The sequence below is a fragment of the Solea solea genome, chromosome 4 (genome assembly GCF_958295425.1).
Source record: "Solea solea chromosome 4, fSolSol10.1, whole genome shotgun sequence".
Classification (NCBI taxonomy): Eukaryota; Metazoa; Chordata; class Actinopteri; order Pleuronectiformes; family Soleidae; genus Solea; species Solea solea.
The window spans coordinates 3,004,341-3,020,511 of record NC_081137.1 but is presented as its reverse complement, the minus strand read 5'-3'; the positions used below and the strand labels follow the sequence as shown (position 1 = coordinate 3,020,511).

Genomic DNA, 16,171 nt, shown 5'->3' with positions numbered 1-16,171 from the left:
TGCCACACAAACTGTCGTGATATTTCACTGTATTTGTCCCCCCCACCACCACCACTACTAATAATACACTCAAACAGCTTCACATCCTGTGTGCAACCATAGCAACCACAACAACATTAGCTGGACGTAAACTTGCACTATTGTATAGACGCACTTTTGGCGCCGCTTTCACGTCAGACACACTGGAGACGCATCGGAGACTCGTTGCATTCACACTTCTGTTCAGTGTTGTCACAATGTGTCTGCGACCACCTCCCGTAGTGCTTTGGCAGATCAGATAACAATCTAAACATTTTCTGTTTTTATTGCTCCATAGAACAAAGAAGTCATTCAAACTCAATCATTTTTGCTTTGAAGACAAAACAACACATTTCACAACATCATCATTTACACCTTTAAAAAAACCCTCATCAACATTTTTGCACATTTTATGACTCTTTCACCTGTCATTGCATCACCTCACACGGACGACGTTAACAGCACTTGTCAACAGAGCCTCTGTTTAATGTGTGCACATGATTTGTTCCATTGTTAACAGGTGAAAACTATGGACCAGTCAAAGTGGCAAAATTCAATCAATAAATACACCATTAAAATAATGACTCATATGTGCCATTCATTCAAATTGGAATGAAATACATACACGTCTTATTAAATGTGCCATTCATTCATTCAAATACTCAATTCATTTGATGACAACATATAGAATGACTTGACTATTGAATAGACAAGTCATTCTATATGTTTTTTTTTCATCAAATGAATTGTTTTTAATGAATTAATGGCACATTTAATAAGACGTGTATATATTTCATTCCAAATTGAATGAATGACATATTTGAGTCATTATTTAATTGTGTATTTATTGATTGATTTTGACCATTTGACTCCTCCACACTTTTCACCTGTTAACAATGGAACAAGGCATGTGCACACATTAATCACACAGAAGTCTAATTCATGTGTTTATCATTTTTAAGCAGCAGCTACTGGACACCTGGACCCCAACTGTGTGGTCAACAGTCCAGAGAGTGGACCCCTGTCAATTTTTTTTTGTGTTTTTATGGGATTTCTTTGGAATTTTTTGGGAAAAAATGTGAAATAAAATGGTATAACCCCCTGCTGTCATCTGTGCAGGGGGCCGGGGGAGCACAGCCCAGCCCCGGCCCCAGTTTGGCCCCGGCGCCGGGGCCAAGTGTTCGGAGCATGCTGGATTTGAACCAGCCACAGCCGGACTGGCACAACCTCCTCGCGGTTGCGAACCAACCCACCACGCCACAAACCCTTTGGAGGTTTGGGACGGAGCTCCGGGCGTTTTTGAGTCTTCACTTTGGCTGTGGAACCTTAAACCTTGACGTATAAAGGAATTGAACCGTCAACGTCAGGACTCAAAGGCAGCTCTCTAACCAGCTGAGCTATCTGTCCACGCTCTTCTACAGGTTTTCTCACATCTATTCACTCTCTGTGTAGAATATTGGGCTTAAAAAGTTGCTTCATCTAAGATTTGAACCTCTGACCCCAGGAGCTCCAGTCTTTCTCTGAACCACGTGAGCTATTTGTCCTCACACTCTTCTACTTTAACGTTGGACGACTTTCAATAACAGATGAGCACAAACATGACTTCAAAAAAACCTCTGACTGATGAAGTATTTAATGATACATGTCCTCCTTACTGGGCCAAACAGTTGGTGTAGTGATTAGTGCTCTTGCCTTTGAAACAAGAAGACCTGGGTTCGAGACCCATTTGGAACAACTATCTTTCTGCAGGGAGTTTTTCATGTTCTCCCTGTGTGTGTGTGGCTTTTCTCCAGGTTCTCTGGCTTCCTCCCACAGTCCATCAATCATGTACCACTTTGTCCTACACTGGTGGGTGGAGCGGGGTGCTCTGCCAAGCTCAGCTGTCATAGGGTGATAGGCGGGGTTCACCCTGCACTGTTTGCCAGTCCATTCAAAACATGCAATACAGTGATGAAGTAAATTACCACTTAAACATTGACTTCATGTAAGATTCGAACCCCTGACCATAAGAACGCCAGTCCATGTCTGAACCATGTGAGCTATTTGTCTTTGTATGCTTTTCTGCACAATTTGGAAGTCTTTCAATAATAGAACCTGACTTCAAAAAAAACGTCGGACTGATGAAATATTTAACAACGTCTGTCCCCGAAGATGGACGACATGGTTGGTGTAGTAGTTAGTGCTCTTGACTTTGAAGCAAGGTGTCCTGGGTTCGAGACCCATTTAGAACAAGGATCTTTCTGGAGTTTTTCATGTTCTCTCAGTGTGTGTGTGTGTGGCTTTTCTACGGGTTCTCTGGCTTCCCCCAAGAACTTGCAATATGGGGATTAGGTTAATTGGTCACTCTAAATTGACCAACTGAGGCTGAGGTCTGTGAAGTCATGGGAAATCTACTATTGAAAGACTTGTAAATGTGTGAGAGTCAATGTGTTGAAAGGTTCATTGTCTCTAAAACTCCATGCACAAAGATTCTTGTTCTTAGTGGGACTTGACCCCGGATCCTCTCGCTGGAAAGGTAAGAGCACTAACCACTCCGCCAACCATGTTGTCCAATCATTGTGGACAGACGTTGTAAAATATTTCATCAGTCTGACGTTTTTTTGAAGTCATGGGTTCTATTATTGAAAGACTTCCAAATTGTGAAAGAAGCGAACAAAGACTAATAGCTCACATGGTTCAGACATGGACGGGCGTTCTTATGGTCAGGGGTTCGAATCTTACATGAAGTCAATGTTTAAGTGGAAGTTTACCTAATCGCCTTGTTGCATGTTTTGAACGGACTGGCGAACAGTGCAGGGTGGACCCCGCCGATCTCCCTATGACAGCTGAGCTTGGTACTGCGTCCCTCCGGTGGTGGACAAAGCGGTAAATGATTGATTGACTGTGGGAGGAAGCCAGACAACCCGGAGGAAGCCAGAGAACCCAGAGAAAAGCCACACTCACGGGGAGAACATGAAAAACTGCATGCAGAAAGGTAGTTGTTCCTAACGGGTCTCGAACCCAGGTCTTCTTGCTTCAAAGACAAGAGCACTAACCACTACACCAAAGATCTGGCCCGTCATGTGGGACGAAACTTCTTAAATATTCCACCAGTCTGACGTTTTTTTGAAGTCGTGGGTTCTGTTATTGAAAAACTTCCAAATTGTGCGAAAAACCATGCAAAGACTAATAGCTCACATGGTTCAGACATGGACTGGCGTTCCAATGGTCAGGGGTTCAAATCTTACATGAAGTCAATGTTTAAGTGGAAATTTACCTTATCGGCTTGTTGCATGTTTTGAACGGACTGGCGAACAGTGCAGGGTGCACCCCGCCGATCTCCCTATGACAGCTGAGCTTGGCATTGCGTCCCTCCGGTGGTGGACAAAGCGGTAGATGATTGATTGACTGTGGGAGGAAGCCAGACAACCCGGAGGAAGCCAGAGAACCCAGAGAAAAGCCACACTCACGGGGAGAACATGAAAAACTGCATGCAGAAAGGTAGTTGTTCCTAACGGGTCTCGAACCCAGGTCTTCTTGCTTCAAAGACAAGAGCACTAACCACTACACCAAAGATCTGGCCCAAGTTGTAGGACAGACATTCTTAAATATTTCATCAGGCTGAGGCCTGTGAAGTCACGGGCAATCTGTTATTGAAATACTTCCAACGTTCAAAAGCTACCAAGCCAAGACAAATAGCTCACGTGATTAAATCAAAGACTAGAGTTCCTGAGGTCAGGGGTTCAAATCTTAGACCAAGTGACTTTTTAAGCACAATTTTCAGCGCAGAGAGTGAACTGATGTGAGAAAACCTGAGAAACAGTGTGGACAGATAGCTCAGCTGGTTAGAGAGCTGCCTTTGAGTCCTGATGTTGACGGTTCAATTCCTTTATACGTTTAAGGTTCCACAGCCAAAGTGAAGACTCAAAAACGCCCGGAGCTCCGTCCCAAACCTCCAAAGGGTTTGTGGCGTGGTGGGTTGGTTCGCAACCGCGAGGAGGTTGTGCCAGTCCGGCTGTGGCTGGTTCAAATCCAGCATGCTCCGAACACTTGGCCCCGGCGCCGGGGCCAAACTGGGGCCGGGGCTGGGCTGTGCTCCCCCGGCCCCCTGCACAGATGACAGCAGGGGGTTATACCATTTTATTTCACATTTTTTCCCAAAAAATTCCAAAGAAATCCCATAAAAAAAATTGACAGGGGTCCACTCTCTGGACTGTTGACCACACAGTTGGGGTCCAGGTGTCCAGTAGCTGCTGCTTAAAAATGATAAACACATGAATTAGACTTCTGTGTGATTAATGTGTGCACATGCCTTGTTCCATTGTTAACAGGTGAAAAGTGTGGAGGAGTCAAATGGTCAAAATCAATCAATAAATACACAATTAAATAATGACTCAAATATGTCATTCATTCAATTTGGAATGAAATATATACACGTCTTATTAAATGTGCCATTAATTCATTAAAAACAATTCATTTGATGAAAAAAAAACATATAGAATGACTTGTCTATTCAATAGTCAAGTCATTCTATATGTTGTCATCAAATGAATTGAGTATTTGAATGAATGAATGGCACATTTAATAAGACGTGTATGTATTTCATTCCAATTTGAATGAATGGCACATATGAGTCATTATTTTAATGGTGTATTTATTGATTGAATTTTGCCACTTTGACTGGTCCATAGTTTTCACCTGTTAACAATGGAACAAATCATGTGCACACATTAAACAGAGGCTCTGTTGACAAGTGCTGTTAACGTCGTCCGTGTGAGGTGATGCAATGACAGGTGAAAGAGTCATGGTTTGGTCCATAAAATGTGCAAAAATGTTGATGAGGGTTTTTTTAAAGGTGTAAATGATGATGTTGTGAAATGTGTTGTTTTGTCTTCAAAGCAAAAATGATTGAGTTTGAATGACTTCTTTGTTCTATGGAGCAATAAAAACAGAAAATGTTTAGATTGTTATCTGATCTGCCAAAGCACTACGGGAGGTGGTCGCAGACACATTGTGACAACACTGAACAGAAGTGTGAATGCAACGAGTCTCCGATGCGTCTCCAGTGTGTCTGACGTGAAAGCGGCGCCAAAAGTGCGTCTATACAATAGTGCAAGTTTACGTCCAGCTAATGTTGTTGTGGTTGCTATGGTTGCACACAGGATGTGAAGCTGTTTGAGTGTATTATTAGTAGTGGTGGTGGTGGGGGGGACAAATACAGTGAAATATGGCGTTTGTGTGGCAATATTATAAGTATTAATTTTTTTAGCGTATATTTTTTGAACAGATGTTACAAATAAACATCAAACTTTTTTGTTTTTTAGCATTAAAAATAACTAAATGAGTGAACATTTAAGTCCACTAGATGGTGCCAAGTGCTCACTTTCACGAGCACTGTTGTGTCAGTGTATCGCAATATATTATTTGGCAAATATTGCGTTAAATCGTATCATGGTGTCTCTGATGATTTTTAAAAATATATATAAAACAAGTAGGGATGCAACGATTATTGCATTATTAAATGATTACTCAATGAATGGTCAAATACTTGAATTGATGAATTGGGTTTTTTTATTACAAATGTTGAACATTTTCCAGTTTCTTTGTTCCTTATAACAAAGAAATAATTAAAACTAAATAATTTTTGGTTTGTGGACAATAATAAAAACACGTTTGAGAATCATCATTTCCTGGTTTGAAATGAATAACATTAACATTTCCTGGATTTTTTGTCTTTCAAACAGAAACGACATCATTTGTATGTGAAGAGACATGAAATCAAAGGTGTGTGTTTGCATATGGAGCAGTGACGTCACATTAGCATTAGCAGTAGCAGGTGTAATCTGAACACCTGTGATGGGATCACTTAGGTCGGATGTTAACAGCAGGTGTGAACAGAGCGTCAACAGAACATCCAATACATGTGTGGATCATTTTTAAGCAGCAGCTACCACACACCTGTCGCCGCTGCTCCTCCGCGTCCTCCTCCAGGTCCTCCTGCTCCTGCCGGCTCATGGTCCTGGTCCTGGTCCAAACAAAGATGTAGATCAGTTACAAAGAGTTTAAAAATCCTGAAAACATCTGTAAAATCTCAATATTTAACAGAGGATTCTGATGTATTTAGTGACAGCACTGCTGAAAGGCTCTTGTTACTCTTCACTGTCAAATCATGGCTTGTTTGTTTTTTTCTTATTGCCCTAAACTGTGATGATAATGACCTCATTTAACCATGCTTGAAAACACACAAACTGTGCCTTTAACTGCAGCTGTTTGTAGGTCAAGTGGTTACAGTTCACCAAGAATTAATCAGGAAGATTTGAGTGACATTGATGGTGAATCTGGCAATTTTATTACTGCTAGTGCTAGTGTTTGCTCCCTACGAGATCTAACCATGTAACAACTACTTACTGACTTAATCTGACTGTGCCAGGTATTTAGGACGTGTATCTCGGTTCAAACCCAGGTTCAGACATTAACTCACTCTGATCTCAACTCCTGATCCTTGTTTCTCTTCTCCTCTGTTTGAGACATTTCTGAGAGTCGTAGTGAGGCTTTTTACGTTTGATGACATTCATTTCTGACCCAAAGCTGCAACTTATTACTTTGCTGGTGACCTGTATGTATGAGACATGATGAGACAAAGTAGTATCTAGTTTAGTGTTTTTAAGTGTTCAAATGTGGTCATTACAGTAAATGAGTGAATAAATGTGAGTAAAATACATTAAAACGTTTTTATTGTCAATTATATTGGTCTATGTCAACAAGGACACTTTTATTTTGAAATTCTGCTAAACCACTGCTCCTTTTTTGTTACTTAACCTGCCCCCTACTGGCCAGACTAGATACTCATTCTTAACAGTTATTGACATTTTTTGTTGACATACTAGGACATTGTTTGAGATTTTTTACAGTTTATATTTGGACAGTTTATGTTGACATACTATATTTGGACATGTTTTTACATTTTTGACGGTTTATAATTGGACGGTTTACTAAATACTATACATATATAAAGTACACTTTTACTCAGTTCATATTTTAACTTTTTGTTGACATATTATTCTAGGACATTTTGGACAGTTCATATTTGGACAGTCTTTGACAGTATGAAGGCAGTTGTTCACGTCAAACTATATAATGACGTATTTGACACTAAGTCAGTTTTTTTTTTTAAAAACACGTACATGTTTAGACGATGATCGTGTGTTTGCTGCGGAGCAGTGACGTCACATTAGCAACTTTTTTCCAGCCCCCTTCTTGCCACACTAGATACTCATTTTATTGACATTTTTTGTTGATGTCATGTTTGGACAATTTTTATTTTAACGTTTTTGATGACACACTATACTAGGAACGTTCATATTTGAACGTGTGTTTACTGCGGAGCAGTGACGTCACATTAGCAGTAGCAGGTGTTATCTGAACACCTGTGATCGGATCGCTCAGGTCGGATGTTAACAGCAGGTGTGAACAGAGCGTCAACAGAACAGCTAAGAAATGTGTGGGTCATTTTTAATTAGCAGTTACCACACGGTTGTCCACATGTTCGTCAACGCTGCTCCTCGTCCTCTTGTTGTTCCTGTCTCCGCTTGGAAGAAGCTCCGGAAGTGGAACATTCCAAATAGATCGACACAGAGGGGAGGAGTGGAATGTACCAAGTCATGGAAAGTACACAAAGGCTTTTAAATCAGTGTGTTTTTGTGCAGGAGCAGCTCCACCTGTGATTAATCAACGTTCATGTCCTCGCTGGACAAAAGAAAAGTAGCAGCTGAAATTGTTGTTATTAAAAAACATTTTTGCTAAAACCGAGAAGAAAAACCCCACCACCTATAGGAAATGCTGCCACCTGCTGGAAGAGATAATAACCATTTCTTGTTGTTTTAAGTTCTGTTTTTTTTTGGTCTGAAGATTAAATTTGTGCAAAATTCACTTCATTTTAAGATATGAACTTTTCTCTCAGAGATAGGCTACAAGTCAACATCTGATGGACTGAGCCATTTGTGCTGATGATCTACCTCTGAATTCCATGGCGTACTTAACTTTCTTGTCTCGGTTACAGTTTTTAAAATTCTTTTGAGTCTTTCAAAAACTCAACCCACTATCTCAGGATTTAAGATAATCACTCTAAGGTTTTCTTAGAACTTTCAACTGTTTACACTGAATCTTGAACTCAAAGACTTCACTTCATCGTAAGGTTTGAACTCAAGTCCTATTGTTACTGCACACGCTATACTTACGAGCTGCTTGATTAACTTTTCTCTGTGTTTTAAGTTCTGTTTTTTGGTCTGAAGATTTAAAACTGTGTGAAATTCACCTTATTGTGAGAATTGAACCTACAACCTCAGAGATTCAAGTCATCTTCTGAGGGATTGCGCTATTTGCCCTGATGCTCACAACCCTCAAATGTTTGTAAATTGTTTAAATAATTAGTCGCCTGTTTCTACAGGCAGTAGCCGTACTTTGCATGTGTGTAGAGCAAGTACAGTGAACCAGCACGCTCCCTGAAAATGAGGCAGCTAAATGGAACTCAGCCATCATACATTTAATGAGTTACAGCTGTGCTTTTCCTCGTCTGCAGTGAGAAAAGGGCCCGAGGTTTCATGTGATGTGACTCCACTGTTTCCCTGCTTCCTGCACCTTCTTCTTTTATCATTTTCAGCCTTTGGCAACGCCAAGACGATTCGAAACGACAACTCCAGTCGCTTCGGGAAATACGTCGACATCCACTTCAACAAGAGAGGAGCCATCGAAGGAGCCATGATCGAGCAGTACCTGCTGGAGAAGTCTCGAGTGTGTCGACAGGTGACACGTCACTCATTAAAAACACAATATTTATGACTCTTATTTATTTAATTTCTGAAGGAGTGGTCTCTCATTCTTCCCTCTCTCCGGTTCTCCTCCAGGCTCCAGATGAGAGGAACTACCACATCTTCTACTGTATGTTGAAGGGCATGTCTCCAGAAATGAAAGCCAAGCTGGGACTGGGCCTCGCCACAGATTACGCCTACCTCACTATGGTCAGTTTAAATCTGTGTGAAAGACATTTTATAATGTATGGTAATACACATTAATAATTTCAAGTTCTTTTTGTGAAACATTGAGTAAAATGGTGTGAATTTAAATGTTGTTGTTTTTTAATTATTTATTTATTTAAGATGTATGACGTGTAAAAAATAAGGGATAAGTAGAAAGTGATAGGTGATTGATCTCATGTTTCTGTTAAGAACCATTTCACAGAACACAACGCACAGTTTAGGGTGAATTTTACTCTTTTTCTTTGCAATAATTCAAAATTAATCACGATAGTTGGATTTTATAAATGGTTACAGTTCACCAAGAATTAATCAGGAAGATTTGAGTGACATTCATTATTGCCAGCATTTCAGTTTAACGTTTCCTTGACTTCTAATGATATATCATGGTCATTTTATGACTTAATGCTATACATTTCTTACATTTGGCCACTTTTGAATAAGTTTGAATAGGTGACACGGCACCTACTGCTTTCTAAAATATATTAGAAGAGACATTTTTCAAAATACAACAAAGGAAATTGGTAGAAATGACAGAAATGGTGTGGGTGTTTGTGTTCCTGTCGACCACAGTGTGCAGCGATGAGTCAGTCTAATTCGCAAAAAACAATCAACACACAGTTGCAACTAATAATTCCTTTTAAAGTCATTGATTTTTTTTTTATTTGTAATACTGTAAAAACAGAAAGATTCAGTATTTTAATAGTTTAGTTTGATGTTGTAAAGAGCAGCAAACACATCTGAGGGGCTTGAACCCACTAAGAAAAGCTTTTTGGCATAATAAATATTAAATAAAAATACTTCCATCAACCATTAATTTCAGCTTTATAACAGTGATATTCATATGATGTTTTGAAACAGTATGCTCTGGTTTTATGTTGGTAAAATATATGTTCTCGGTGTATTTAACCTTCCAGGGAAACTGTACGGAGTGTGACGGTCGAGACGACCTGAGAGATTACTCCAGCATCCTGTCGGCCATGAAGGTCCTCATGTTCACAGAGACAGAGAACTGGGAGATTTCCAAGCTGCTGGCTGCCATCCTGCACATGGGAAACCTGCGATTCGAGGGCAAGTCACACCGCACACTCTACCCTGTCACTGTCGTCATTGCTGGACTGATCAAGATTTTCACTTTGTGTCCTTCAGCTCGTACGTATGACAACCTGGACGCCTGTGTGGTGGCGAGATCTCCTGACCTGGTCACTGCTGCCTCTCTCATGGAGGTGTGTGTGTGTGTGTGCACGTGATATTTAATTCATCTTAATTAAAAGGCTGGAGAAAAAAAAAGGCTGGTCTCCTCCTTTTTGTTTGTAGGTGGAGCCAAAGGACGTGATGGTGTGTTTGACCACACGCACCCTGATCACTCGAGGTGAAAGCGTCGCCATGCCTCTCAGCGTGGAACAGGGCATCGATGTCAGGGACGCCTTTGTTAAGGTGCTGATCTCAAAACACCTCAAAGTCCCTGAAAATTAGGTTTCGAATCAAAATCTATCATTAAAAGTGTTTAGTGTATATATCAAGTGTTTAATATTTAGAAATGTCTCCAGAACTTACAGAAACATCCTCTTTATAATCTGTTTTTATGGTCTCTTAGTGCAGTTCTTTCCTCTACATTCATGGTATTACTTATAGAAATCTCCAAATTAAGAATCTCCAGAGATTAGTAGGCCATTTAATTAAAACCTATTTTGTATACCTGCACCAACAGCATCACTGCTTGAGAAAAGTGTAGTTGAAATACTTTTTATTTGTTTTTCAAATGTAAAAGATGGAAGATCAGTGTTGGAGTTTGGTTTTTCAGGGAATCTACGGGAGGCTGTTTGTCTGGATTGTGGATAAGATAAACGCCGCCATCTACAGACCTCCTTCCTGCGAGAGAAACATCGTGCGCAGATCCATCGGCTTACTCGACATCTTTGGCTTTGAGAACTTCATCGTCAACAGGTGATTCACATTTACTGCAGTGGTTTGATTGGAAGCAGAATCGGCTGCGTTTTTGTGTTTCTTGATTTTTTTTTTCTTTCCATGTAGCTTCGAACAGCTGTGCATCAACTTCGCCAACGAGAACCTGCAGCAGTTCTTCGTCCGCCACGTCTTCAAACTGGAGCAGGAGGAGTACAACCTGGAGGACATCAGCTGGCAGCACATCGAGTTCACGGACAACCAGGACGCGTTGGACATGATCGCCAACAAACCCATGAACATCATCTCACTCATTGACGAGGAGAGCAAGTTTCCTAAGGTACAAACGAGTACATGCTTTTTCTTTTTTGGGCCTTAAAATCAACTCTATTGATTTATTTTTCTATTTCTTTGGTCAGGGAACAGATGCTACGATGCTCTACAAGCTCAACTCACAGCACAGGCTCAACTCCAACTACATTCCTCCTAAAAACAGCTATGAAACACAGTTTGGGATCCAACACTTTGCCGGCGTGGTTCACTACGAGACCAGAGGTGTGTTCTGTTTTTCTTTTAATCTCATTAACATCCTCCTCTCACTGATCTCATACACCTGTGAGTGTATGAGATCATCTGACACACCTGTGTCAGATGGAGACGAGTACGGATAGATTAGAGAACAAAAAAGTAAGAATATGTAAACACAAATAAATAATGGAAATAGAATTAACATTAAAATACTAAGATACAAACAGGAACATAAGATATAAGAGAATATATTATCACCTGATAATAAAGTATGAAAAAGTGTAGATTAGGATTACTGAACAGTTGAAACAAACCGTTATATACAGGTACAGTAAGGGGTAAAAAGATTTATGAAAGATATGATTAAAGATTGTTTTGATATTGGTGTAAAATAAAAGCATTAAAGTAAGACTTTTAAGGCGGTTACTCATGTACTTTTTCACTGTCATTACAGTTTTTTTTTGTTTTTACTTTATTTCAGCACGATTTTTATGAGAAGTGGGAGAAAACATTTTTATTTGTCCTCCCTCACCATAATAGTGTCTACTGACTCATTCTGATCCTGTCAAATTTCTGTCTTACTCTTCTGTCTCTCCCACACACCATTAAATTTGAAGCTCTTTGTTGAATTATCTGTCAACTGGATGAAAATCTATCAAAAATAATCAATTCACTGGATTCAGCAGCTCAGGAGTCTGAAATATCCCTGAGACAATTTATCTTTTTTGGAATTTTATAGACCAAACACAATTAACTGTTCAGTTAAGAACATATTTGTTCGAGTATAAATCAAGTTTACAGCGATAATAAAGTGCCACCCACAACTAAAAAGCACCGATATTTAAGTTTTCTCTTTTGTCTGGACAAAAAAAAGCATGAGGCATGCCATAAAGTAGGAGATTGATGTTCTTTCAAGCTTTGACAGAGTTGATATTCGACCTGCTGTCAGTTTTTACCATGAAAATAATCTTGGAGACAATATTTGAAGGTTGAAATCCTACATTGTGTCGCTTTAACTTCCTCCTGCAGGATTCCTGGAGAAAAACCGAGACAGCCTCCACACGGACATCATCCAGCTCGTCCACTCGTCCAAGAACAAGTTCATCAAGCAGATCTTCCAGGCGGACGTTGCCATGGTGAGAGCAAACAAAGCTGACACAGACTCATGTTCTTTACCTTTGATTGTGAGTTCAAAGATGTTCTCTAGAGGTGTAATATGATCACACTCCCCTTAGCACAGGTGTATTCAAAGTCTGGCTCACGGGCCAGTTGTGACACAGTGATAGGTTTTCATGTGGCCCTAGATTTATATCATAAAATAAATGATGTAAAAGATCAGCTTTCAAAGAGAAACTTTCAGGGGGTTTAGGAAAAAAATTCTCTCCCAGAAGTTTTCTTTGTTTTTGTAGTAATGACTTTGGCCACTGGGGGGTGCCGTACAACCTCCATCCTACTCTTAAGTGTGTATTTTGATTAGCAAACGGAACGGTTTGGGAAGTTAGACCAGTGTTTCCCAACCCTGGACCTGATTCAGATGGTCAGCTCGTCAACAAGCTCTGCAGAAGCCTGGTAACGAGCTGTTCATCTGAATCAAGTGTGTTGGAGCAGGGGAACATCTAACATTTAAAACATGCAGGGCAGTGTTCCCTGAGGACCAGGTTTGGAAACACTGTGTTAGACGACAAATGTTGGATTCATGGTTCACGTAAATATATATATTCTTCATCATCCTTTCTATTTTCGCCCTCATCTTCAGTGTTACTTTTCATTTTAAATGCTCATTAAAAACAAGTCCATAAACATTCGTACACCTCTGCCTCAGCCTTCATCTCCCTCACAGCTTTGGCTTCCACTAACGTCACACCTTCCTCTCACTCTGCTCTTCCTCTTCTCTTTCCTCTGTCTTTTCATCTCACATCAGTTTCTGTGTGGTTATCAGCAGCCCAGCACTCCTGTTCCAAAGGTAATCAACAGCCTCCTGCCACGTGGTCACTCAAACTGTGTGTGTGTGTGTGTGTGTGTGTGTTTGTGTACGTGTTTTTTACCGAGATAAAACACGAAAATTCACAATGTGGTTCCACCTTCACCTGCAGCAGCAGCAGCAGCAGCAGCAGCAGCATCACCGATTTCTCCTTCAAGCTTTTCTCTTTGCTCCATTCTTTGTTGTAGCTGAAATTAAAGAGACACTTTTGTTAAATTTTAATTTGACCTTATATTTAAGGAACAATAAACTGCAAAGTCACTTTGATGTTCACCTCTCTGCCTTAGTCTAATTTACCAAATGGGAACACAAGCTCCAAGCTGAAAATGTGTTGCTGAAGAAGTTTTCAAATCATTTAAACAGTGAAAAAACATTTAATATTTTAAAAAATATATAAAAAATATAAACCAGTACAAGTTAATGGACAAACAGTGGCAGAAGAAGTTGTAAAATAATATATTACCTGCTCAGGTCATCAGCCAATCACAGGACATGTAGCAGTCGTGTGTAAAGTTGTCATAAAGGTGGTAAACTGAATGTACATGTATGCAAAACATATAACATAACAGTGAACTATGCTTTGGTGTGTGTGTGTGTGTGTGTTTTCAGGGCGTTGAGACGAGGAAGCGCTCTCCCACTCTCAGCAGTCAGTTCAAACGTTCTCTGGAGATGCTGATGAGGACGCTGAGTGTGTGTCAGCCGTTCTTTGTGCGCTGCATAAAACCCAACGAGTTCAAAAAGCCAATGGTGAGTCCAGTTTGAGTGTGTGTGGGCTCAGATCCTTTTTTTTAATTTAGTCTGTTAAAATGTTTACGTGAAGAAAAAGAGTCAACTTTTTACTACTGTGATGCTGCTTTTCACAGAAACTACAGTCTGCCCTGTGACATTCAGATATATCACTTCTAATTTTAATGCTGAAGTTTATTTTCCTGCTGTGTTTTGTGTTTTGTTTTTTTCCTCAGTTATTCGACAGAGAGCTCTGTATTCGTCAGCTGCGTTACTCCGGCATGATGGAGACCATCCGGATACGTCGGGCCGGTTACCCCATCAGATACACCTTTGCCGAGTTTGTGGACCGTTACAGAGTCCTCATGCCCGGAGTCAAACCTGCTCACAAACAGGTCAACATTATTCACCCATAAATGATACATCCATACATCCATAAATAGAAATTAGTTTGTAAAATACTGCAAATTTACCTGGTTTTGATGCATTTTGAAAACATAATTGTGTTGTTGTTTTCTCTTCTTACAGGAGGATCTGAGAGGAACGTGTCAGCAGATTGTTCAGGCCCGCCTCGGGAACCTTGACGACTGGCAAATCGGAAAGACCAAGATTTTCCTAAAGGTGCTTCATTTTACTCACTGGCCTCTAAAAAAAAAAGGAAAATAGTTGTTTTGGATATTTAAATAAATTCATATTCATCTTTAAAATCATGATTGTTGTTATTTTTGTCAGGACCATCACGACATGCAGCTGGAGGTGGAGCGAGACAAAGGCCTCACAGACAAAGTCATCCTCATACAGAAGTCTGTGCGAGGACTTAAAGAGAGGTCAGGGACTTTTTACACACACGCACAAACCTAATGAGCCTTTAAGTCGTGAAACGTCAAAATGAAGACAAAGTAAAACAATCGCATTAATAGGATTTCAGGGGCATATTTGATGGAAGTGCATGTAAAGCAATGAAAATCATCTTGTCTGACTTGTGAAAATGTGTCAAATTTGAATGCTTTTGAAAATTAGGTTCAATCATGTCAAATTCAGGAAGATTTTCTGCCCCGAGGCAATGGAGGAGCCAAACACACACACGCAGACATATACACTTTAGTGGGGACCACAACAGCTGTTTGTGCAGAATATTAATGTAAACGCTCTTATAGAGAATTCTTATTTTCACCATTTTGGTCACAGTTTAACATCATACGGTACACAAACACAGAGCTGGTTTAGCTGCAGTCCTGCTCTCTGTCTCCCTCTGTCTCTATCAGTGGTACTGCAGCCTCACAGCAGGTGTCTCCTCCTCTTTCTGTTCTTTTGTTCATTTCCTTCACCTTTAAGGGATTTTGAATAGTGAACTGTTAATAAAACTCAGTGAGGGTTTTTATATCATTACAGTGTTTGCGGAGGAGTTATGATAAGTACGACTCTGGTGTTTTATCAAGTCATCATTTTTTAGACATGCCTTTTATTCAGATGTTTGCAGCCACCACTTTCTAACACCACAGTCCTCAAACTGTGGCGCGTGAGCTTCCACTGGTGGTACTTGGAGGAAAATCAGAAATACTCTTCTACTCTATCATATACCAGAGTGTGAGATTCAGAGTGGAGCGGAGGAATTTTGACCGTAGTGCGTAGAAAATGAAGCCAATCACCTTATCTCTCACTCCATCTTAATCTAATCTCACTATACCAGTGTGTGACATATGTGAGAAAGAGGAGGATGATAAAAGAGCATATTGTAAATAAATTTGCCTCCTGTAAAAAAGGGTTAGGGTGATAATGGTGTTACTATGCTTTTCTCTCAAATCTAATTCATCTTCCCCGTCATGACTCTTCTACAGGAACAACTTCCTCAGACTGAGACGTGCTGCGACTGTTATCCAGAAGGTCTGGAGAGGATATCGGTGCAGGAAAGAATACCGACTTGTGAGTGTGATTTACATTATTCTCCATCTTGTCGTTTTGTTCCTCTCATAGAACCTTCAAACACCTCACACCTCTGTTT

General features: G+C 40.2%; 1 protein-coding gene across 6 annotated transcripts in view; it reads left to right on the top strand.

Moving 5' to 3' along the window:
- The window catches only part of myo7ab (myosin VIIAb), a 43,264-nt gene that overhangs the window by 10,906 nt on the left and 16,187 nt on the right, over positions 1-16,171 (top strand). For 2 of the 6 annotated variants that reach the window (XM_058628175.1, XM_058628176.1), the window contains 15 exons: positions 8,657-8,799; positions 8,901-9,014; positions 9,947-10,100; positions 10,179-10,255; positions 10,347-10,466; positions 10,834-10,976; positions 11,064-11,274; positions 11,354-11,489; positions 12,492-12,598; positions 13,384-13,425; positions 14,053-14,190; positions 14,406-14,564; positions 14,698-14,790; positions 14,902-14,996; positions 16,008-16,092. In XM_058628175.1, coding sequence (XP_058484158.1) covers positions 8,657-8,799; positions 8,901-9,014; positions 9,947-10,100; positions 10,179-10,255; positions 10,347-10,466; positions 10,834-10,976; positions 11,064-11,274; positions 11,354-11,489; positions 12,492-12,598; positions 13,384-13,425; positions 14,053-14,190; positions 14,406-14,564; positions 14,698-14,790; positions 14,902-14,996; positions 16,008-16,092 — 1,817 coding nt within the window. Of the gene's footprint in view, positions 1-6,015; positions 8,192-8,656; positions 8,800-8,900; positions 9,015-9,946; positions 10,101-10,178; positions 10,256-10,346; positions 10,467-10,833; positions 10,977-11,063; positions 11,275-11,353; positions 11,490-12,491; positions 12,599-13,383; positions 13,426-14,052; positions 14,191-14,405; positions 14,565-14,697; positions 14,791-14,901; positions 14,997-16,007; positions 16,093-16,171 lie in introns of those variants that run through there. The other 4 variants (XM_058628178.1, XM_058628177.1, XM_058628179.1 and 1 more) reach the window with 3 other exon arrangements.